The sequence below is a fragment of the Parastagonospora nodorum genome, assembly GCF_000146915.1.
Source record: "Parastagonospora nodorum SN15 chromosome Unknown scaffold_9, whole genome shotgun sequence".
NCBI classification, from domain to species: domain Eukaryota; kingdom Fungi; phylum Ascomycota; class Dothideomycetes; order Pleosporales; family Phaeosphaeriaceae; genus Parastagonospora; species Parastagonospora nodorum.
This window is the reverse complement of record NW_001884557.1, coordinates 685,260-707,318: the sequence shown is the minus strand read 5'-3', so window position 1 is coordinate 707,318 and position 22,059 is coordinate 685,260. Positions and strand designations below refer to the sequence as shown.

At 53.2% G+C, this 22,059-nt stretch overlaps 12 protein-coding genes across 12 annotated transcripts in view; 3 read left to right on the top strand and 9 right to left on the bottom strand.

The window, feature by feature from the left end:
* Window positions 1–189: 189 nt before the first annotated feature.
* Window positions 190–575, bottom strand: SNOG_20069 (hypothetical protein; the record flags this gene model as incomplete). The annotated part of the gene is made up of 2 exons (XM_001796701.1): window positions 190–486; window positions 543–575. 2 exons carry the CDS (start codon window positions 573–575, stop codon window positions 190–192), a joined length of 330 nt encoding a protein of 109 aa, XP_001796753.1.
* Window positions 576–1,409: 834 nt separating this feature from the next.
* Window positions 1,410–2,594, bottom strand: SNOG_06380 (hypothetical protein; the record flags this gene model as incomplete). Its single annotated transcript, XM_001796700.1, has 2 exons — window positions 1,410–2,132; window positions 2,250–2,594. 2 exons carry the CDS (start codon window positions 2,592–2,594, stop codon window positions 1,410–1,412), a joined length of 1,068 nt encoding a protein of 355 aa, XP_001796752.1.
* A 1,645-nt stretch (window positions 2,595–4,239) lies between these two features.
* SNOG_06379 (hypothetical protein) lies at window positions 4,240–5,198 on the bottom strand (the record flags this gene model as incomplete). The annotated part of the gene is made up of 3 exons (XM_001796699.1): window positions 4,240–4,563; window positions 4,613–4,783; window positions 5,190–5,198. 3 exons carry the CDS (start codon window positions 5,196–5,198, stop codon window positions 4,240–4,242), a joined length of 504 nt encoding a protein of 167 aa, XP_001796751.1.
* Window positions 5,199–5,696: 498 nt separating this feature from the next.
* SNOG_06378 (hypothetical protein) lies at window positions 5,697–6,771 on the bottom strand (the record flags this gene model as incomplete). The annotated part of the gene is made up of 2 exons (XM_001796698.1): window positions 5,697–6,493; window positions 6,555–6,771. The coding sequence occupies 2 exons, from the start codon at window positions 6,769–6,771 to the stop codon at window positions 5,697–5,699; spliced, it is 1,014 nt and encodes a 337-aa protein (XP_001796750.1).
* Window positions 6,772–8,175: 1,404 nt separating this feature from the next.
* Window positions 8,176–8,668, bottom strand: SNOG_06377 (hypothetical protein; the record flags this gene model as incomplete). The annotated part of the gene is made up of 3 exons (XM_001796697.1): window positions 8,176–8,262; window positions 8,312–8,391; window positions 8,533–8,668. The coding sequence occupies 3 exons, from the start codon at window positions 8,666–8,668 to the stop codon at window positions 8,176–8,178; spliced, it is 303 nt and encodes a 100-aa protein (XP_001796749.1).
* Window positions 8,669–8,971: 303 nt separating this feature from the next.
* Window positions 8,972–12,049, top strand: SNOG_06376 (hypothetical protein; the record flags this gene model as incomplete). The annotated part of the gene is made up of 3 exons (XM_001796696.1): window positions 8,972–9,347; window positions 9,398–10,533; window positions 10,603–12,049. 3 exons carry the CDS (start codon window positions 8,972–8,974, stop codon window positions 11,845–11,847), a joined length of 2,757 nt encoding a protein of 918 aa, XP_001796748.1. The 3' UTR covers window positions 11,848–12,049.
* Window positions 11,994–13,044, bottom strand: SNOG_06374 (hypothetical protein). Its single transcript, XM_001796695.1, has 3 exons — window positions 12,868–13,044; window positions 12,343–12,817; window positions 11,994–12,283 (listed from the first exon to the last, which is right to left on the bottom strand). Exons 1-3 carry the CDS (start codon window positions 12,995–12,997, stop codon window positions 12,196–12,198), a joined length of 693 nt encoding a protein of 230 aa, XP_001796747.1. The 5' UTR covers window positions 12,998–13,044; the 3' UTR covers window positions 11,994–12,195.
* Window positions 13,045–13,543: 499 nt separating this feature from the next.
* On the top strand, window positions 13,544–15,162 carry SNOG_06373 (hypothetical protein; the record flags this gene model as incomplete). Its single annotated transcript, XM_001796694.1, has 2 exons — window positions 13,544–14,997; window positions 15,045–15,162. The coding sequence occupies 2 exons, from the start codon at window positions 13,544–13,546 to the stop codon at window positions 15,160–15,162; spliced, it is 1,572 nt and encodes a 523-aa protein (XP_001796746.1).
* A 759-nt stretch (window positions 15,163–15,921) lies between these two features.
* Window positions 15,922–17,560, top strand: SNOG_06372 (hypothetical protein; the record flags this gene model as incomplete). The annotated part of the gene is made up of 2 exons (XM_001796693.1): window positions 15,922–16,308; window positions 16,421–17,560. The coding sequence occupies 2 exons, from the start codon at window positions 15,922–15,924 to the stop codon at window positions 17,558–17,560; spliced, it is 1,527 nt and encodes a 508-aa protein (XP_001796745.1).
* A 533-nt stretch (window positions 17,561–18,093) lies between these two features.
* On the bottom strand, window positions 18,094–19,462 carry SNOG_06371 (hypothetical protein; the record flags this gene model as incomplete). The annotated part of the gene is made up of 2 exons (XM_001796692.1): window positions 18,094–18,276; window positions 18,311–19,462. The coding sequence occupies 2 exons, from the start codon at window positions 19,460–19,462 to the stop codon at window positions 18,094–18,096; spliced, it is 1,335 nt and encodes a 444-aa protein (XP_001796744.1).
* An 87-nt stretch (window positions 19,463–19,549) lies between these two features.
* Window positions 19,550–19,909, bottom strand: SNOG_06370 (hypothetical protein; the record flags this gene model as incomplete). The annotated part of the gene is made up of 2 exons (XM_001796691.1): window positions 19,550–19,692; window positions 19,834–19,909. 2 exons carry the CDS (start codon window positions 19,907–19,909, stop codon window positions 19,550–19,552), a joined length of 219 nt encoding a protein of 72 aa, XP_001796743.1.
* Window positions 19,910–20,712: 803 nt separating this feature from the next.
* SNOG_06369 (hypothetical protein) overlaps window positions 20,713–22,059 on the bottom strand; it is a gene marked incomplete at both ends in the record, with an annotated part of 2,139 nt that continues 792 nt past the window's right edge. Inside the window, 2 exons of the mRNA XM_001796690.1 lie at window positions 20,713–21,777; window positions 21,806–21,994. Coding sequence (XP_001796742.1) covers window positions 20,713–21,777; window positions 21,806–21,994 — 1,254 coding nt within the window. The remainder of the gene's footprint in view (window positions 21,778–21,805; window positions 21,995–22,059) is intronic.

The following is a 22,059-nucleotide window of genomic DNA, read 5'->3' as shown; positions in this document are numbered from 1 at the left end:
TCGCTCTCAACTCCTCCAACTTCTCCAAGGCCCGTTTGGTGTCCCACGGGATCAATCCCTTGACCATTTTTGACAGCCCATGGACATTGATGAATGCCGAGTCGTGTCGCTCCTTCACCACCCCATTCAGCCTACATATCCCAATCAGTATCACAATTCATCTCATCAGTATTCAAATCAATGTATCACTTACACCCTGACGGCATACGGGGCATCACCCACCGTAGCCTTACTCAACTCCCAGAGACCACGACGCAGCTCTATAGACCACTCGCCATACTCAAGCACCGGTGTATCCTCCGCACCCAGCTGCACGCGCGATTTGTGCTCGTACTCGGACATGTGTCTATCCGACGGCATCGTGCGCTCGCGCGGGCACAGATGCGCAGGGAGGATGCCATTGGGGGACGAGAGCTCCCAATTGTGCAAGATGATGCCGATGTATTTGGCCTTGCGGCGTTTGTTGTCAGCAAATTTCTTCCAGTGCTAAATGGTGGATTAGTATGCAGGTAAACGTGGAATCGATAGGGTAAATTGCTTACACCACGCTTTGTTGCTCCGGCCTCGCCTTGCATCTCGACGTCATCGCTCGCAGGCGCGACGGTGTTGTTGTTGCTGTTGCTGTTGGTAGGCGCGCTTTCTGCGCGGATGGGGACTTAAGACTCCATAGTGTTGAGAAGAGGGTAGAGGCTGAGGAAAGAAGGGTTTAGAACAGGTGAGAGGAGTAGATAGAGTAGCTGTGCTTTGAATAAAGTAAGCTAGTTGGGTGCGCATTTCACCTTCACTTCACACTGAATTATAAAAACAAAAGAAAGCAAAGATTAGAGAACAATAGTGCAACTGCCTGTGCTCAGACTCGAACTCGTGACCTTCAAGGTACAACATACAGGGAGCGACATGAGCAAAAATAATAGAATTTACTAAGCGCGTTCCGTAACCTGCACGTCCTAACCCGTGGCTACACGATAGTTGGGGCACAAGGATCCACAGGCACTACTTACTAACACCGTTCTGTTTCTATTGACAGATTCTCGAATTAATCAAAACATATAAGATATTTAAATGCAGCATGATTGGATTTAAGATGAGCAAAGTGAGTAACCAGATTTCGAGGGAAGGGAAGGCCTGAGTGGGGCAAAGTGTATCACGCAAAGAGCAAACAGAAGTGAAAAGGCCAGGCTGGGCGTTGTGTTTGTCAAAAGCAAATCGCTGTCATGCATGTGTTAGTTTGGACTCAGTTGCACACGCCACAATTATCATAGTTTACAGTGAGACGGGATTTGGTTCCAAGTATGGGTTTATGGCTTGCTGTCTATGTAGAATACATGCCTGTCATGTCGTTGTATGCTTCATCAATCTCGAGCTCAAGCTCTTCAGGTACTAGATCCATCCAAGGTAACCAACTTAGCCTAGTTGCGGCGCATACGTCCAGGCTGCCTTACAGCATCGTCGTCGTCGTCATCCGAATCAGCCTCAGGAGCCCTGTTGTCCGGAATTCTCGTCTTGCTCAGTTTGCCGGCAAGATAGTCCACGGACCTGCCCTTGCCCTTGCCCTTTCCAGGGTTCGCAACCGCAGCAGCCTCTTCGCCCATTTCCTCTTCATCCACCATGTCCTGCTGTGCCATTCTCGCCTTGAACTTGCCAGACTGATGACGCGCATTCTTGCCCTGACGCGCAGCGATGGCTGCGTTGTCGTCGTCGTCAGGCCAGTCCGAACCGATGGCATTCGCAGCCTGGTAAAAGTCGTCGATGACCTTCTGTACGTCCTCCTCCTGCAAGTCACGCGGCGCGGATGCGTCTGCACTACGACGAGCCAACTTCGCATCGAACATAGCATTCTCGGCGAGAAGAGGCTGACCGCAAGTGGCTTGGCTCAGGATGGCCATGGTGGCAAGGCACTTTAGCTCGAGGGCTTGGACCTCGTTCACGCGCCAGTTGTCTTGAATGATGCGCTTGGACTGGGTGACAGAGAAACGGGCCTTCAAGGTGCGGGCGTTGGCGCTGGCGAGGATATTGAGTGCGGCCATGACCTCCATGTGAGGAAGGTTGAGACGGAGGATGTTCTTGCGCAGAACAGCGTCGCGGCGACGAAGAGTGCGGATGTGGTTGCGGCGGTCTTCGCGAGACATCTTCTACATCATATGTCAGTGTATACTCCGACATGCGTGTGAGTATTCAAGCACTCTCAGACGTCCGGAGGACGCCCCATAGTAGAGCTTGGAACGCCTCACTGCCATTGGGAGACTTACACGAAGCGGCTTGGGCAAGTCGTCGCCGTCGAGGTAGAGCACCACTTCGAGCGGCGGCTCGGGGTAGATGGGCGAATCATTATCTAGGGCGATGAGGAGACGCTCGCCATCGACGACATCGTCGAGGGTGGACGGGCAATCCGCGTTGGCGAAGAGCGGCTCACCGTTGATGTCGCATGGCCAAGCCTCCTTGATCTTGTACCGACGGAAGGCAGCCATAATGGCGGTGACGACGTCTTTGTGTGCCATCGAAGGCGTGATTATGAAGTTGTCGACTGTGACCTCGTGATCGGGGCAGTATAGCTGCACGACACGCGCACGCTTCTGCTCTGAGGGCCCGGACATGGTAGTTGAGCCTGATCTGAAGATTGGGTATTGGTTGAGCTGAGTAGCGGTTTGATAGGTTTGGAGAGGAATTGAAAAGGCCACGGACCAAAAAAATATAGTGCGTGGAAGACACGGAATCGGAAGTGAAAGACAAAAAAGCCGTAAAATAAGAAAAAGTTCGAAGGTGATTGACATTCACCTTCACGCACGATGTCTTGAGATTATAGCCAAACCCATCTTCTCTCTTGATTATTTCCGTTCTTTCAGATAGCAAGATTCAAACCCCAGTCCAGCCATATCGTATCCCGAATCGATACACAGGTGATCAGGTGAGAAATGGTTTCTTCACGAGCCACTGCATTTCTCCTCGTCACGGTATTTTAGGGTAGGCCTCTGCTTTTTCCATCCTTATGTTCCACCACGGCTATCCGAATCAGAATAATTAATGAGCCCACTATCCAACCATCCATCTTCTCCACCGACTACCAAAGATAGCCATCGTCATCCGGCACCGACACCGGCATCTCCTGCTCTTGACCATGCACCATCTCCTCCTCCTCTTCCACCAACACCATATTCGCAAGCTCCGGATGTACGTTATGTAGGTCAGACTTCATCCTACATCCCTTCATCTGTCCCTGGCAGCCATCCTTCTGACATATATGTCCGAGGGGACAATTACTATCTCTACAATCGCCTTTCTTAGGGCACGGGGAGCACTTGACAACGTACTCAAGTACGTGCCTAGACTCCGGTTCGAGTTCCTGATGATCGTAAGGGCAGCCAAGCGTAGTGCAGACACGTTGGAGGTGGAAACTATTACAAGGCTTCTGCTTGTGGAAGCGCGAGTTATAGATAGACCATTCTGCCTGGGTTGGAGGACGTATATAAGTGTCGATACGCTGATTATGCCTTGTTTAGCGGGATGTAGTTGGAGGATATGGTGGTAGGAAGGCTGGAGGATATGTTTGAACGGCCTGATGACGGGCCTGATGATGTGCCTGATGGTTTTCGGCCCGCGGCATCCAGAGTGGGAGGCACATGTTGGAACTCGCACTTAGTACCGAAGCGACAGGAGCCCTGAGACAATCAGCCACTGGTATACATGTGGTGTTCTCTAACATCGGCTTACCTTCTGGAAGAATCTACATGGCTGCTTCGAAGACTGCTGTGAAGACTGCTGGGAGCTTGTAGCCTTGCTACCGAAGTTCTTACCGTATCCGGTATCGTGGCTGCTCGTAGCAACTGATGAAGCTCGGTCGTTTGAGGTGTGCCCATTCTCAAAGGCTGAGCTTGAACCCCCGTTACCCCATGCCCCATTTTGACGAGGCTCCGACGGCGCATGAGGGATAGACTTATTCTGGATACTTTTGGCCTTGGAAGGTACGGAGCCATTACCATTAGCAGCTTTTGCGGTCGGGGCTATGGTCGGTGTGCTTAGCCATCGAAACACTGTCGGGAATTGTGTGACAGTCAAGTTGAACTGATAGAACTCAGGACTCCAATTGGTGCCCTGTACGAGAGTAATCTTCTCGGTTTGGCCTTTATGCGGCACGAGCTGGGAGAGATAGGCACTGTCGTGGCATGCAGCATATAGAATGTGACTACAAGCGCTATCCTCGGAAGCAACCCGGAACTGTTCTGAATGTCTGTAAGCAAATTTCTATACGAAAAGTGCAACGGATTCTATACCTCTAATCTTAAACTTAGTGCCCTCTTCATCTAGAGCGTCGACAAAGTCGAATGAGCTCATGGCGCGCGTAAACGCAGCAGAGAACGCTCCAAGAGAACGCTTCTCGAGCCCGGTCAACTTCGACCTGGCTAGTTGCTTTGACAGGTTCGTTAGGTCGGCGTAGATGCGCACCAGGATACGCAAATTCCGAGCTTCTGGGACGCTTTGGTGTAAGTATTTTTCCACTGCTTCGTTCAGCATACGGGCAGCTCGCATGCCACCTTCTTCTTTGTCGCGGATGAGCTCATCATTGAACTGCTAGAAGTCAGCGACAGCTTGTGCTTGTTTGATCCAAAAGACTTACGATGTAGCCATCGCCGTCGACAAGCACGAGGACATAAGGGCTACGGGGCTTCTCTGCTGGGCGTACAGGTGTAGCTGCATACTTGGCCACGGGCTTTGCGCTTTTAGACTCGAAAGCTTTCTTTAGGTCTTTATAATCGTCTAGAAGCTGGGCGTACTCTTTGAGCAGATTCTACATGCGGTTAGCAAGGATTCTAGTTGATGCCACGGGTCCCATTGCTTCTACCTGTAGGTCGTTCTGCGACGTCCGATTGTTCAGCTTGAATTGTTCTAGATGAGTATCTAGTGAGTCGATTTTACTTTCCGCCAACATCTTTGAGGATGAAGGTCTCAGGTAAGCGGTGGGCAATATTTCAGGGCGGACGGTGATTTGTGGGGATATCGCGTTAGATGTCTATCAGTTGTTCGAGCTCTACTATTTGCCAGTAGATTCCCGAGCAATCGAAATGTTGTCCGCAATTATTTGTCGGTTGTGGTTTGACCCTGAGCGCGGACTCGATGCGTGTGGCCGGGCGGAGTCGACGCGGGGGTCTGTGCTGGCCTTGCAAGTAGCACGCCTGTTCACGTGCGTTACGTACTTCCCACATCGTAAGATAACAGCACTGCGATGCTCCATCTGTACCTCGAATTTAGGTTCATACCTTGATATGTTTATTCTGAAAAAGTAGAATCATGCTTTTAGCAGCAGATGCACAAAACACGCAAGGTACACCAAAGTGATCAGAAAGAGACAACACAACAGGCAGCATACCACAACTTTAGCACATGGACAAGCCGTAGAGACTCACACAGAGTACTTTGGGATATCTGGTACCACCAATATACGCTATCTCCATCTCCTCAAACGCACTGAAGCGCATAGCAGCGCGCTACAATCCGTACAACGCCCCCAATCTTTTCGGCTGAAGCACCCCTAGCCCCAATGACAAAACCAGCAGATGTAAAGCGAGTGACCTGTTCTCCATGGGTATATCCTTATCCAATTAAATTCCGTCGTCCCCCGAAAACACTCGCTGTAAATGTACGCCTCCCAATGCAATGCACGCTAAGAACGAATGACATCAAACAACAAGAGCACTCCACGTTCACGTGCTCGCTCTTGCACGGTAAATATTCTCGGCGGGTACTTCCACCGCCCTTTGTGTTCCATCGACTTCTACAATCCCATACTGTCCAGCCGCCATATTGGGATACTGTGGCATCGCATCGCTGACCCGATCGACAGGACCGGAATGTTGTTGAACCCATGTTTTCGTGTCGATGGGGTATGTTGGAGAGGGAAAGCTTTGGGGATTGTATTCGATTACTGTGCCGTTGCCGTCGTGGTATTGAGTTGTGTGTGGTTGAGCGATATCGTTGTGAGCAGCCTTGCGATGCCTACGGATAAGGAAGATAGTGAGGACGATGAGACTGATGACCGTACACCCACCTACAGTCCCTCCAATGATCGCGGCTAGGTTGGGTTTCGCGGGGCCGGGAACAGGTGCTAGAGGAATTACGGTGTCGGATGGCGCAGCCATATCCGTCACAGTCACAGTGCGATACTGCTCCGGGGGAATGGAACTCGCAATTTGACCTGGGGATCTCATCACCGCACTTGTGAAGCCTTTCTGTGCGCAACTGTGGTGCGTCATTGTTGTGAGGCTGTAGGTTTTGTCGAAGACGACCAGCCACTTGTAGCACTCTGGCATGGCGGCTTCTGTGCACTTCATGATGCTGGAGTTGCTGGAACATGCTGCGTCGGTGCAGAGAGAAGACATGGCGGTGCTGGCGATGCATGCTGTTGGGATCACGCATGCCTTTAAGGATGCTTGGTCACAGCAGCCCTGGACGCCGTTCTGGGGGATTGTGGCGCAAACGAGGTTTGAGTTGGAACATGTTACTGGCGATTTTGGTTTAGTCATTAGCATAGTGAAGTGGTATACATGGGAGCTGGGACATACGTAAAGAGCCCGAAACGAAGGCGCAGGTATTATCACCCTGGGGTGTATCGCGTCTGAAAACCTCAGAGTTTGGTAGTCGAGCTGCCGCAGTTGGTGCCGGGCTCCAGCTGTCAATTGCAGGCGCAAATAGGGTAGGCACTGGCAATGCCCATGGAAACGCAGCGCCGTATACGATGACTGGTGCGAGAAGCACACAGAAAGTGTAGGTCAACATCATCGTGGGTCCATGTGATGGCAGCTATGATTTTAGTGCTAGCGCGGTCTTTTTGGTAAATTCTGCTGGAAGACGGGGTAGATTTTGCGCAACAGAGCTTCGCAAACAAGAGAAGGAATTGTAACAGCTTGCGCAGATCGTTACGCGATGAAGCAGACTATAAAGAGCTCCAGTTTGAGAAGGCTGAGCAAATGCGGCCAACCTCCCCCACCACAAGAAGCAAGACAAGCTACAAGCTCCCTGGTGTATTCGCATGAGCTAACCCTTGCGATCCGGTGCCATGTGCTGAATCGCTCAGATCATGCGGGTGAGCCTTCCCTCATGCATCATGGCGTATGCAATATAGGCACATCTTGACGCAGCTCTGCCGGAGTAGACAAATCGGATGGGTGATAAAACGCCCTTGCACACGTGGAAACGAGAGCCAGCCACTCAAGGAAGGAAAAACTCACGCATGTAGCTAGCATGTAGGCATGTAAGCTGGTCGGGGCTGAGTACACTTCGGTGTAGTGGGGTGGTGTGTGATTGGGTCTGAGCGTGCATGAGGCTTGCCAAGGACGAAACAAATATAGCAATGCGTCCGTTCGGTGAGCGACGCCCGATGATGCTCGAGATAACCCTTGAAGAACGTGGTTTATTTCGTGTTCATCGAATGGTATCGCTGTCTGAGATCCGAAGATCTGGAGTCGAGGTCCTCAAAACAGATCCTGACGATGTTCGCGAGATGGGGGAGCTGCGCCCGATGCATGGAAGATGGAGCTTACATGATATGTGCAGCATCCATATGAACTGCCGTATGCTAGTGGAAGAAGACTGAGACGTGCGTGGGCACGAAAATATGCGCAAGAGACAGCGACTCAGCCTAGTCCGGTCCTGGAGGAGGCAAATATTCCAGTATTTCATCCCGTCCACAAGGGAGTGTTTCAGTGTAAAAGGGCAAGTTGAAGATACTAGTTCTAAGTGTTCGTATGTGTCACAAAAGTAACGTCACCAGGTTGCGCAACAAGTCGTCGGCTACCTACTAAGAGCATAGCGATGGCTAAGAGTATGTGGCTTCAAGGCAAATTTCACATCTCTCTACATCGGAATTAGCCTTCGAGTACCTCCCAGTTCGCAAATGGTAGGATAGTTACTCTCTCAGTGCTTCGAGTTGTTGTGGCGCCCGGCGTCACATCTCCCTTACGGAGAAGACAATTGATTGTCACACAAGACGGATCTGGTCGCCTCTTCACGGTATGCAGAAACATCCAGCTCTTTTCACAAAAACTTAAATTCGTCTGTACATGATCCGTAACGCCAGCCCAATGGTATGATTTCTAAACTCCTCAAATGCGGACGCCGAAGGCTCAAGCAAACCGCCGTATGTTGGATATACATGTGATGTAATACATTCGACTGACGAAGTGTTTAGTCCCGCTTGTGTGGTCCCTTGATCTTTGGGTACATTCTCGAGAGGTGGTAGTTGATGTTGTTCTTCTTTACATTTGTGTCGCGCTAGGAAAGTCAGCGACATCATGGCTACTTGCACTGGTGAGGTACGTACTGGTGCATCCATGCACTGCCGTAATTTTTGCTCAAGCTGTGCGCAACCTTGAACACTGTATCCTGAAGATGCCCAGCAACCTGTGTGCAGCGAGTTAGCTCTTCAGCTCTGCGATTAATTCCATGCTCATCAATCGCAGATGCTTGCGCAATGAGGCTGCCTCCATGGCCTTTTGCGCCTGTATCCATCCATCCCGCATATCCACAGCAAGAGCCACGTACCCAGTACTGATGACATTACTCCCAGGCACGGGTTTGCCTCTGGCTTATTCGGTCGTCGAACGCGGAGTTTCGGTAGTGGTGGGAGGGGTCGGTGCGTGGCCGACTGCACGGCACTGCCCTGTGGCTTTGGAACCATCGTGGAGGATTTTGCGGTGTTTGCGACGGTGCGGTATCGGATGCGACGTGACTCTCGAGGTCGTATGGCGATGTTCGTCGATGTCCATGTCGATGCGGTCCAAAAAGTTCGAGCCGCGGAAACGGCCCGAACGGGACTAGCGTGCCCTGCTGTTCATGTTTGTTGTGGTTGCCGCTGCCGGCCAACGGGTCGACACGCGAAACCCACCACTCGACACCGGATCACGACATTCTTTCCGCGCTGATGTTTGTGACTATATAACATTCTGTATTCCTCGGCATCCTTACGTGCCGTTACGTCGCCATGGTTCCCTCGCCACGAAAACGTGTGACGCGCGCATCCTTTAACCAGACATGGGACGACACCGACGCCGCCTTACTCGACCCGAGCTCTCTGCCTGTCGCCAGGATACCGCGGGGATGGGAACGTAAGCAAGAAACCAAGAAGACGGAGGAAGGGCGGGCCAAGAAGATCTGGCGAAGAGTTAATCTGAGGTCGCGTGCACCGGAGACCACTGAAGACGAGGACGATGAAGAAGAACACGATGCGCGGTCGCGAGCAACAAAAAGGAGGCAGCATATGAGCCCCGAGGCTATGGAGAAGACGACTGCGAAGCTCAATGGCAAGACGCGCGCGTTCAAAGGGACGCGATGGGACCGTAGGAAGAGTGTTTTGCCAAGTAGGACATGTTCGGTCCACCATGAGCTCACGTGCTAACGTGACATGCAGGGAAGAAGGCGACACGCGCGTACGACTCTACCGCAGACGACCAGGACGAGGCGGCAGAGAGTGACGATGCACAGGACGCGACTGCAGGAGACCGAAGCTACGAGACGTTTGCAGACACTGAGTCCGTCTTGGAACTGAGCATGGAAAACGTCCAGAACCAGCTCCCTGCTCAAAAGGACAGGCGGTCGACTTTCACTTTCACCATGGATGCTGAAGCTAGTGAAGGTCTAGCTCATGACAGAAGCCTGGTTGGTATGCAGGATGACACCATTAATGATGCCGAAAGCGCGCCTGCGGAAGATGCCACCCTCATGAACTTCTTCCGTTCGCCCATGAAACAGACTTCCGCGTCGCCACTTCATCTCGAGCAGATCGCTTATCCCCAGCTCCCACTGAGCGACAACGACCGGGGCGAACATGAGACGAATTCCATGGCGATGGATGACGGTGAGCTTGTAGCTGAATTGGGCATTGATAAACATGCCGAAGAGCCAGTTGGAAGCAATTCAAACGAGGAAGAGGAGATAGTCACTGCACAAGAGGCGGTTCGCAATGAAGCGGATCAAGAAGAGGAGGATATTGCTGATGCGGACACCCTAGATCATGTCGACTCGGTCTCTGAGCCATTTTCTCCTGCAGTCTCAGCCATAAGGGTACAACAGGCGTCTGACGACATCGCGTATCCAGCTCTGCCTCTGGGATCTTCGCCGAGGGCCGATGTCGAACCTGCCGCAGAAGAAGTCCAGGAAGTGATTCTTGCCCCAGAAGCGCCATCCGATGGGGAAGAGTCAGTAGACATCAACATGGAGGACGGGCTGGCACTGGATGACGGTCTCGACACAACTGCTGCTGATGAGGAATTCACCGAGGCATCTCTTCAATTGAACATCCAACAAGACTACGAGCAAGTCGCACACGGAGAGCAACCTATGTTGGCAGAAGCTATGAGCGATGTCTCAGCTAGCGGTGAACCTGAAGATGGTGTTCTTCAAGATACGCCTGAAGAAGTCACAAACCTTGCAGAACTGTCGGAAGAGGATGGCTCCTCAGCTCCATACGACGATGAACCCACCCAGACGCCAGGTAGCTCTCAGATAGCGGACATAACTGATGGATTGACGCTCTCATTTACACCAGCAAGAGCACCTTCTCCGTCGTAGCCCACGCCACGAAAGCTTCACTCCCCGCCACCGCCCCCCGCGCAGTCCAGTCTGGACGATGCGACTATGACCATTGCGCTTGACGACGATACAGCTCTGCTCAAGGACTTCCTCAACCGCGCGGCGGCCAGCAAGGCAGAGAAGGCTGCTGTCATGACCCATCGCCGCGAGTCTTTACAGAACCGCCGTGACTCAGATGTGATCCGTCACGCTCTATCATCGCCACGCAAAGCCCTAGAAGAAAAGGATCCCAACTCGCCCTCCAAATACGACAATGAGTTGACGCTGGACCTCTCCCAGACTCTTACCCTCAGCATGGACAACAATAATCTCGCGTCACCTACCCCTAACGCTACGGAAGGAGAGGACTTGACGGACGAAAAGTCTTTGCGGGGCTCGAGGCGATCATCTCGAGCGAAGAAATCACGACTTCCCGCCCCAGCATCCGCAGCACAAACACAACCCCAGACATCGAAGATTGCGATTCGCCGCGCTGATGGCACCGAGCATGTCGTGCTCAAGAAGAGTGATGCACAAGAACTTTCGCTGCTTACTCGAGCCAACACGCGCAAGAACAAGCAGGGTGCATTTGGTGTAACCGTACGCCTCATGAAGCTTGCAGCTGACGCCGCCAACTTGCCGCCACTTGATGATTCCACCCGGGAGATCGTCATTGGCAAAAACATCCGTTGGGACGAGCAGCTCGCGTACTACCAGGAAAACCCAGAAACGGTTGCTGAGGCTGAGAGTCTTGCAACACCAGATGAGCTAGGCATGTCTGACGCAGTTTCGACACCAAGCGCAAAACCAAAGAGCAAAGTGTCGAAGAACTCAACGCCTAAGGTGCGAAGAGTCAGAGGCCTTGGAACGGCGAACGGTACTCCGGCGAAAGCTCTCCTTGCGCCCACGCCTTTCGATGATGAAGAGAAGGACGCCACTCCGGCACCTGCAGCATCAACAGCACAACAGCTGCCTCGTCCAAAGGCCAGCAAGATCAGGAAAATGACCGTCGCCTCAGCCTCACAGCCCGAAAGCAAGCTCCCAAGCCTCGACATCGCACCCGTGGGTGTCGAGCCAACCAAAGAGCGAAAGAGTCGTCTTGCTGCCCCCAAGAAGGTCATGCTGCCACAGTCCGTGGCCACTCTTCCTGCCGAGGGCAAGGAGAACACACAACGATCCGGTCTCGGCGGAGTAACGCCGAAGAAGGGCATACCCACACCGAAAGTCATCGTGCCCCCGACGGTGGGCATGGAGTCTGGGCTGCCGAGGCGGAGAGGAAGGAAAATTTGAGCCAGCGTGTAGAAGAGTAATGACTGACGAAGGAGTATTTTGCCTTTTGGGAGTTCTATACCTTTCTGTTTTTGCATATAGGGCGGGCGCGTTCAGCATTTGCATGGAGGGGGAAGTTGGGGCGTTTATGGTATTGGGGAGGAGACTTTGCGCTCGTTTCTGACATTAATCGAATTTATGACCTACTACAGTTGACCGGTCGTGCGATTTTCTCATGAAGTTGGAGTCATTGTAGATGAATATGTTGTCTTGTGTCATTCGGCTTACTATACTGCCAAAGCACTAGCAGTCGACTAAGAAGTCAACGTACATCGAGCAGCATATCCCTCCCTAGACTATTCGTGTAGTTCACTTGAAGCGCTTCTCCGCCGCCTTCCAATTGATGACGTCCCAGATAGCCTTGAAGTACTCCGCCTTGCGGTTCTGGTACTGGAGGCTGTTACACACGTTAGCATGTCCGCATTCCAACATTGCAAGACGTTAGATAAGACTTACTAGTACGCATGCTCCCAAGCATCAACACCCAAAATCGGCCTGAACTGCCCCACTACAGGGTCCTGGTTCGCGTACGTCCTGATCTGCACACTGCCCGTCTGGGTATCCTGGACCAACCACGCCCACCCACTGCCCTGGATGCCCGCCAGCGCGGTGTTGAACTTCTCCTTGAACGCGTCCAAGCTGCCGTAGCTGTCGTTAATCGCCTTGCTCAGGGCGCCCGTTGGGGGCTCGCCGCCGCCCTGGCTGGTGGGCGCCAAGTTCTCCCAGAACAGGGTGTGGTTGAGATGGCCGCCGCCGTGAAAGTTGATCAATGGCTGGAGCGCGATTTGCGCGGCGATGTCCTGCTTCTGCTTGGCCTCGGCGATTTGCTCGCTGAAGTTGTTGAACGAGGTTACGTAGGTGTTGTGGTGGTTCTTGTGGTGGAGTTCCATGATTTTGCCCGAGATGGCGGGCTCGAGGGCGCCGTAGTCGTCTGGGTGGGCTGTTAGGCTTCGTGCATGAACTATTTAGCTGTATACTTACATGAAAGGTCGGGAAGAGTGGCCTTTCCGCGGACGAATGTGGTGCCTGCGAGGCCAGCTCGAGAGACGGCGGGTGCGGTAGCCCTGGCGGCAGAGCGCAGGGCAGATGTGCGGAGGAGTGTGGTGTTCATGGTGCTTGCAATTGATGTGTTTTGGTCAATTGAGCTTCAGAGGCACTTTGTGGTGTTGTTATATCGGTGTCAGAGTACCGAAGAAGTTGCTAGATAATCACGTCCGACCGCATTTCGTCATACTCAATGAACCCGAGCGCCGAGCTCCCACGTCAAAGCTCCTTCCGTCCTTGACCCGACCACCAATGGAAAACCACAACGTGGGTATGATGTATTCTCCTCGTATGTCGGGTCACGATGCAGATGCATAAGCATACAAAAGTAGCAGTTCGCATAGACGAAACTGTCCCGCCGTCATGACTGCAGCTTTTACAGGCGCCCCGCGCGGGCAAGATCGGTCCGTAACAATGAGATTGAGTGAAAGCTCTGGCAGGCTCTGCTGGACCGCGTGCGCGCATGCCCAGAATTTGGCGTGCATTTGTGCCTGACATCTCGCGCGATACATGATCACTATAATCGATCTACAACCAAAACAAGGTATCCAGGTCACACATGTCTCACTGATTATTCTTCAACAGCTGAAGCTACCCCACCATCGTCATCACAATGGCCCCCGCCAACGTCGTCCACCTACCAAATGGCCAAACGCTGACTATTACACCTGTGTTTGGAGGCCTCTTCTTCAAATCAAATGAGTTGCTGAGTTCAAATTCGCCGTTTCCCCCGGGATGGACGATTATACTGAATTCGGAGGATGACTTGGATACTGAGGGGCAGGGGCAGCAGGAATTGTCTGAGGAGGATAAGAAACATACTCACCGGTACCGACGACCGACGCTCAATGGCGATCACATATACATCTCGTCGATATCGAATCCGAGTAGCAATGACTACAAGGCTGCTGCTTCGCCGACCCGCCAGATTGCCATGATGCTCTGGGCCAGTCTCTATTGGTACTTCCACCAGCCCGAACCCACGCTTCAGATCACCACCGCGGCTTCTAAGAACACTGCCGATGCTGGAAAGCCCAAGGGAGAATGGAGGATCAACATCAACAGGGAAGGCATATTCAAGGGCAAGGTGGTGTTGCCCAAGCTCGAGCGCATGGGGCTGATAGCCAGTGAAGACTCGACCGTAGGTTGCGCGCAAGAGGAAAACTCGCCTGAAGGTTGGCAGAACATGTTTGTCAGTCGCAGGAACTTCTGGCAGCTGGATCCGCGCATCTACCTCTTTACGCTGTCGCCCATGGCCCAGTCACCGTTCCCAGCCGGGTCGCCATATCCCTCGCGACCATCATCACCGGCGCGAGGCTCAGGCGGAGATGCACAAAGAGAGCAGCAGCTTGAGCAGGCTTCGACAGGATTATGGTCGCCGACAGCACCTGGGCCGTTCCATTCGAGCTCGCATTTGCCCACGTACTACCCACCTCCACCCGCGCAATACGTCTTCACGAACGGCGTTCGGCATCCCGTGCGACCCAAGCCACCTAGACAGGGCGAGGTGTTCTACACACGGTACATCCCTAGTGTCGGCCAATATCTGTCGTTCAGAGTTGCTTCCTGTTCGTCGAAACCCCTCCGACACCGTGGTCCGGTTTCCGGTCCAGTCTCTACACCGCGAAACAGTCAGATTGCTGCCTCGGAGCCACTGTCCATGAGCTCCTCTCTGAGTATGGACACAAAGTCAGATGCCGAGCATTTGCACAAGTGGATGAACGATCCGCGTGTGTCGCACTTCTGGGGCGAGCAGGGCGAATTGGCACATCAAGAAGAGTTCATCAAGAACGGACTGAAATCCAAGAACTCATTCCCAGTCATCGGCTGCTGGGACGGGAAGCCGTTCGGTTACTTCGAGATATATTGGGTGAAGGAAGACAATCTTGGAAAGCATGTGCCCATTACAAGTGATTGGGACAGAGGATTCCACTGCTTGGTAGGCGAGCAAGAGTTCAGGGGACCTCACAGAGTGAAGATATGGTTGAGCGCACTTGTGCACTACTGCTGGCTAGCCGACAACCGCACAGAGAGAGTGATGCTTGAGCCGCGAGTGGACAATGAGAAGTAGGTGAATTGGGTACCTGTCAATGGCCTTGAACTGACAAGTATAGACTCGCCCGATACCTCCAAGAAGCAGGCTTCTATAAAGAGCGCGAAGTCAGCTTCCCACACAAGCAAAGCAACCTGTTTAAGATCAACAGGGATGTCTGGAAGGCGCCCGCGCTGTAAGCTGGTGGAGATGGAGGCTCTCTGTGGAGTTGGGTTACAAGCGGCTATGCGGGTGCTTGGGCAGCAGTTCGGTGGAGAAACAAGCGGGTCTTAGATACCACACAGTCTGGACCGTTCAGACTAGTTCTACATTATCGATTGCACGAATCGTTGCAGGTAGGGAAGACGTTCCTACTGTCATTGTCGTGACGTGACAGTGAAATGGTTGGGTCAAGTACCGAGCATACATCCCACGAAGGTTCTGCGGCCGGTATCGGAAAGATGCGGAATTGGCAGAAATGTTTCGTGGAATACTAGAAAGGGTATGCCTGAGCCACGTAGCGTGGCGACAAGTATCTCCGGCGCAACTGTGGCCGAACACTCGAGCATTTGTTCCTGGCTACCGCTTGCGAACGCTTGCTGTGAAGAAAGACACAAACGGACAAAACTTGTATGACATGTATCAAGCATGCAATGAAAAGCATGGCATTTCGAGTTTGCCATATCGACGATCTGGTACACTAGTAAACGAATCCATTGAATGATTAGCACTGCGGCCTCCGATTGTGGGTGACGAATGTGGGGTCTTGGCGGCTCAGCTCGAAATTTTGGGCCCCTACACGTGAGAGCAGCTGGATGCGGTGCGGGTAGAAAAAGGGAGCTGCGTCCGTTTTGACCACGAACTCATATACCCTCTGCAATAGTTCAATTGCAATTAGCTCGCTGTACACAGTGCCACGGAATTGTGACATCAACACTGCATCACACAGCTCGCCCACCATGGCGATAAACGCAGACGCAACCCTGGACATCCAGCGCCAAATCGCCGACATGAAGAGCAAAATCGGCTCCCCGGTATTCGACACGTACCAAACGTCTCTAACCGGGCGCTACTGCTCCAAGGAGATGTCGCAGCTGTTCAGCCAGCGCTCGCGACACAGCACGTGGCGCAAGCTGTGGCTGTACCTTGCTGAGGCGGAGAAAGAGCTGGGCATTGAGAACATTAGCGAAGAGGCGCTGAAGGAGATGAGAGATCATCTTGTGGTGACGGATGAGGACTTTGAGGTTGCGAGGGTCGAGGAAAAGAAGAGGAGGCATGATGTTATGGCGCATGTGCATGCGTTTGGACAGGTTGCGCCGAAGGCGGCGGGGATTATACATTATGGGGTGAGTTTATTTCTCTGGAGTTTTGAGGGCTGGGGGATGTTGTTCGATACGCATAGCGTTGAAACAAGATGTTCAGTGCTCCGAAGTGAAGGGACACTAACCATCTATTCAGGCGACGAGCTGCTATGTCACCGACAACGCTGAGCTCATCCTCATGCGCGATGCCATGGATCTCCTCCTCCCCAAACTCGCAAAGGTCCTCTCCAACCTATCCGCGTTTGCTATGCAATGGAAGTCCGAACCCACCCTCGCCTACACCCATCTTCAGCCAGCTCAACTCATCACCGTCGGCAAGCGCGCCGCCCAATGGGCCCAGGACCTCCTCTTTGACCTCGAAGCCATAGAGCACGTCCGTCAAGGCCTTCAGTTCCGCGGTGCACAAGGAACCACTGGAACCCAAGCCTCCTTCCTCGAGATCTTTAGCGGCGACTCCAAGAAGTGCGACCAGCTCAACGAGCTGCTGTGCAAAAAGACTGGCTTCCCATCGTGCTACCCCATCTCTACGCAGACGTACACCCGCAAAGTCGACCTGCTAATCGCCTCCGCCATCTCCGGACTCGGCGCAACCGCACAAAAGATCTCTGGCGACATCCGCCATCTCGCCGCATGGAAAGAAGTCGAAGAGCCCTTTGAAAAAGACCAAATCGGCAGCTCTGCCATGGCATACAAGCGCAACCCCATGCGCAGCGAGCGCATCTACTCGCTCTCGCGCGAACTCATGTCCAAGCCCGCAAGTTTCGCCAACACGCTCTCAGACCAATGGATGGAGCGCACGCTCGACGACAGCGCCATCCGCCGCATCGACATCCCCGAAATGTTCCTGCTCGCCGACGCCATCCTGCTCTCTCTCGACAACGTCACTTCAGGCCTAGTCGTGTACCCCAAGCGCGTGGACGCACGCGTCCAGGAAGAACTGCCCTTCATGATCACCGAGAGCATCATCATGCGGCTCGTGGCGAAGGGCGAGAGTCGCCAGGAAGCGCACGAGCAGATCCGCGTGCTGTCACACGAGGCGGGCAGTCAGGTGAAGAACGAGGGCAAGAGCAATGATCTCGTCGACAGAATACGCACGACGGAGTTCTTCAAGCCGATTTGGGCTGATTTGGACGGCATGCTGGATGCGACTTTGTACACGGGCCGCAGTGCGGAAATCGTGGAGAAGTTCTGCGGGAAGGGAGGCGAGTTGGATAGTAAGCTCGCCAAGTACAGGGAATATATTGCAAAGGCGGGCGTGGCGGAACTCAATGTGTAGAGATGGCGTGGGGGGTGAATGGGTTATGATGGATGAATAAATGTAGATGATGTATGAAAAGTCATGTGATTCGGAATATTAAAGGGTACTCCCAAGGTACCCAACTACGACGGAAGATATGTATGCGCATCCCGCAGCCTGGAGTAATACACAGGACCTTTCCGTCTAACTTGGGAAAAAACTCATGGTGCTGTAGATAGCGTCAGGCTGTTTGATGGGCTGCCTCTTCCATCGTAGTTGAGGACGTGCGCTACACGTGTCAGTGGAGCGAGTTTTGATGAACCATCATGCGAATTCCAATATATACACTCCATAGCCGCGAGACATTGTCAAACTACTCTAAGATCCCTCTCCACCTACATACTATACACCCTCTTCCTCTGCACAACACTAGAAAAGAAAAAGTCATAAAGTGCCACCTCAAAGGATGGCATGCAATCATCTCATGCCAAAAAAAAAAAACGCTGATGCAAACTCAAAAAAAAAAAAAAAAACTAAACTTCATATACAAGAACTCATCCCCTTCCCCCTTATCACCACGCATCCCCAAATATCTCCTTGGGGCTCTGTACCATATCCTCCTTTAGCGCCTTCATCCTGCCCTTCTCCATCTTCGCCGCCGCCTTGCGATCGCGCTTGCTCACCAGATGCGGCGTGACGGGCGTGATAGGCGTGAACGGCATATACGGACTGTACGGGGTGAACGGCACGCCCGTCTTGGGTGTCGTGAGACTGAGTTTGTCGACGCGCCGGTTCGAGCACCGTTGTCTGGATGCCGGGGGATTGCAGCGGCTCGGCGAAGCTGCGGAAGGGGAGGGTCGAGGATGGCGAGCTGGCGGAGCGCGCGCTACCGCGGTGAGGCGCGGGGAGTGGGAGGGGCTGGACACGGTCGAGTTCTTCAGCGGCGTCGTAGGGAGATGTAGGGCTGTTTTGCTGGGTTGGGGGCGAGGGGGGTGCGCCGGGTTGGTAGAAGCGGGGAGAGAGGGGAGTGTGGGCTTCGTCGTCGGAGTCGACGCCTGGGTATTTCTGGATGGGCCCGGAGATGCGCAGGTTCTTGAGGTTGAAGCGGGCATTTTTGCTGCTTGTGGTGTTTGTGGCGGAAAGGTGTGAGCGCTTGGAGACGATGCTGCGGGGGCTGGGGGGTGGGTATTGGTCTCGTACGCGGTCGTGGGGCATAGGCGCGGTCATGGGACCATTTTGGTAGTCGGGCGGGTAGATAGCCTTTACTGGTGAGATTGGGCTGTCGTCCTCGTTGTGCTGAGAGCGGGTTGTGCTGATGGCGGAAGGTCGCCTTCGCTCCATTGTCCTTGGTCTTTGCTCCATGGGCCTTTGCTCCATCTCGTTAACGCTGACCGTGGAGGCGTGTTTCTGCTCATCGTGGTCCATTACAGCTGCATACAGGCGCTCCATATCTGCTTGTGCGCGCTGGTTGTGGTCATCAATGACTTTCTGGTCGAAGGATGTGGGCGAGCCAATGACGGGGCTCTGGACTGCAGAGTCGCTTTTCTTGAATTTTCGCAACCACGAAGTCGCAGACCGAGCTGAAAGAGATGGCGAAGCTAGAGGCGCTGTCCTTATTGAAGGCCGTATTGGTTTATTGTTGTGGAGCTCCAGCTCCAGAGCCTTTGGAGGTTCGAGCGCCTTTCGTCTCATCTTTCTGCCGATGGTGAGGAGCAAGACTCCCCAGATAAGTACTGTGAGGACGTATCCGCCAACGACTCCTGCGACGTCGTATGGCAAACGATTCGGGTCTCGGGATGCTTGAGCTGAAGCAGGAGGGCCGTCTTGAGGCGCCGGGGCCTGTTTCCTGTAGTTGTCCTTGAAATCGTATGGAAATGCAGCGGCTTGTGAAACAACCAGAATCAACGACAGCAGAGAAGGAGGCAAAGCTCTATCGAGCATGATTGAGGCGAAGGAAATGGTGAGGGAGGGGTGGTTTTCAACACTCCCGAATGTCGATCCAGATCGAATGCAGGTTCAGACTGTCCATCACCCGGTAGAAAGGTACCGGTTGAATTCGAACTGTATCACAACTGGCAACATGGCGATATGAGGGATGGGCGGCTGGCCAGTATTTCTAGGAGCAAGCTGCAAGTGGACAGAGACGGTAAACGAGTTACCAGGAGCGAAGGCTGGTCAAGGGTGTACAGAGGTGTGATTGGAGAGAGTGTTTCTTGAGCGACATGATGGCGTCCAGTCAATGCACTCAATCACGCGCTGGAGCGGGGTCGCCTCTATGCGCGCTAACACCAAAGAAGAACCGGAGGACTGACACATAGCAGATCCTGTGCGGACTTGGGCGCTGCGCAATCCGAGTCGCTGTGGTGGAATTGCGAGCCTCGTTGTCATTGTGGCGTTGCGTAGTGATTGTGTCGTCCGAAGTCATGTCAAAACATCGTAGAGAAACATGTTCCGCCGGCCCGCAGCGCTCGAGCACCCAAAATAACCCAGCGCATGGGCGATCTGGTTGCTGCGAATCGGAGGCACAGTTTGCGGGAAGAAGCGGTCCGCCTGCATGAAGGCGAAGACCCCTGCAGTCGAGAAAGGCCGTTGATTTGGTGCATTCCCATTCGCTGCAACATGGTTGCTGTAAGCGCCGCCACGACTCACTATCACCTTGTCACCCAGCCACTCCCTCGCCCTTTCTGTGTGACAAGCATGAATCGGCCGGCTTAGAAAAGCTACTTGAGTCTGGCCGTACGCCAATACTCCACGCGTTTCTCGCACGTTCATGCAAACTGCGTGGAAGATCACAAACTAGCGAGCCATTATTAGGCCGCGTTTACGCCGTCATGCGTGATAGCAGACGACATTGGTCGTTTTGCGATTCATCTCACGCTGCGTGACCGATTAGTATTTTTCGGCAGTGGTGATCGGACAGTTAGTCGGTCGACCGAGAGAAAAGAGCGAGAGAAAAGTGAAGCGATATCAGTCCAGGAATATAGTAAGGTATGGATTCAATGTCCGGTCGCATAATGCCTTAGGCTGCTATCACACCGATACTCACTACCTAACATGCATCGTTTGATGCTGGATTAGCGAATGCTAGCAAACATATCTGCCCAGGAGAGGCTTTGGGAGCTTACCCTGCCAGATCCCAAGAATAACGACACGCCATCTTGTCTTGAAATGAATTTCTGCCGAGTGGTTGCTCACTTTCCTTCGGCTTTTGCGACAAGCGCTTCGTCCAGACCATGGGGTTCCCAAACGCTCTTATCTTTCTTGTTCTGTACCCAAAGAATATCGCCCTTGAGATATGCAATCGCTCCTCCTTTTCCAGACGCGCTCGCCGTGATTCTGAACAACGGCAGACCAGTTGTGTCGTGTGCTTCGCGCAGCGGTATCATCAATAGGTTCTCTTCCGCACAATACTCCTCTACTACGTCCTTGAAAGTCATCTCATCCAACTGTGGCGCGGGACGGGGCGCTTCCATATTGACCGATTTTGAGAACTGAGGCGTTTCAGGAGACGCCCGGGTGCTTTCGACACGCGGCGCTGGCAGATCTGTAAGCCTCGCTGACCCCAGGTCGAGGGCCTGGTTGATCAATGTATAGACTTCGTCCCAGCAGGCAGCCACGGATGGCAGGTCATTGATGTCCGCTTTGAGAATTTCATCGCGCCACCACTCTATCCATTTGTCAACCTCACCGAATACCACCTCTTCACTTGACAGCCACTGGTGAATGATGTCGAGGAATTTGGGGAAGAATTGAGCTCTTAGTAGCTCGCCGATAGTCTGGTTGGAGATGAGGCCCTTCCAAGCGAAGACAGCTTCCAGAGGTGCCAAATCTTGCTCGGCAGGGTTGACTTCTAAGTTGTCTCGTAGATAGGCGGCCAACCGAGGGACCAAGTGCGCGGTCAGTAAGTGGTCGAATTCTGCTTTCCCAAAGACTTTTTTCCACGACTCCATACCCGCTAGTGGCCCTCGAGATAAGTCGATTGACTGTAATGCATGGCGGAGTTTGCGCTTCACCTCCGAAACTAGACCCGTGCCCTTGGGATCTAAGTCTGATGGCCTCAGGTAAGGTAGCCATTCTACAAGCCATGTGTGAGGGCTCCTCTTGAACTTGCGTGGATTCCAGTCGTGGACTGAGGTGGAAAGCTTCCTTGTCACCTGCTCAAGCACTCTTTTTGCAACGAATGGTGGCAGCACGGGAGTCCAGGTTTCGAGTAGATGCACCATCGGATGAGGCTCTTTTACATCCCCATTGGGTGACTGCCGAGCTTATTATCGGCAGCCACACCTTGAGCATCATGGTCTCGTAGGATGAAGTAGTGCCGCGCTTGATTGCTTCCTCCTCATCGATGGTCGTGCGCGCCACCAGCGCTTCTGACGGGTGTGTGTATGTTTGAGTGTTGATTCTCCTGCTTCGTGGTTGTATGACATCCTGCGAGCTCGGTGAAAGCAGCTGCAGCGTCTTCGAGCGCAGCGTCTAGCGAGACCACGATGCGATCATGTCGGAGAATATGGGTATATGACTGCGACGGATTCGCGGTG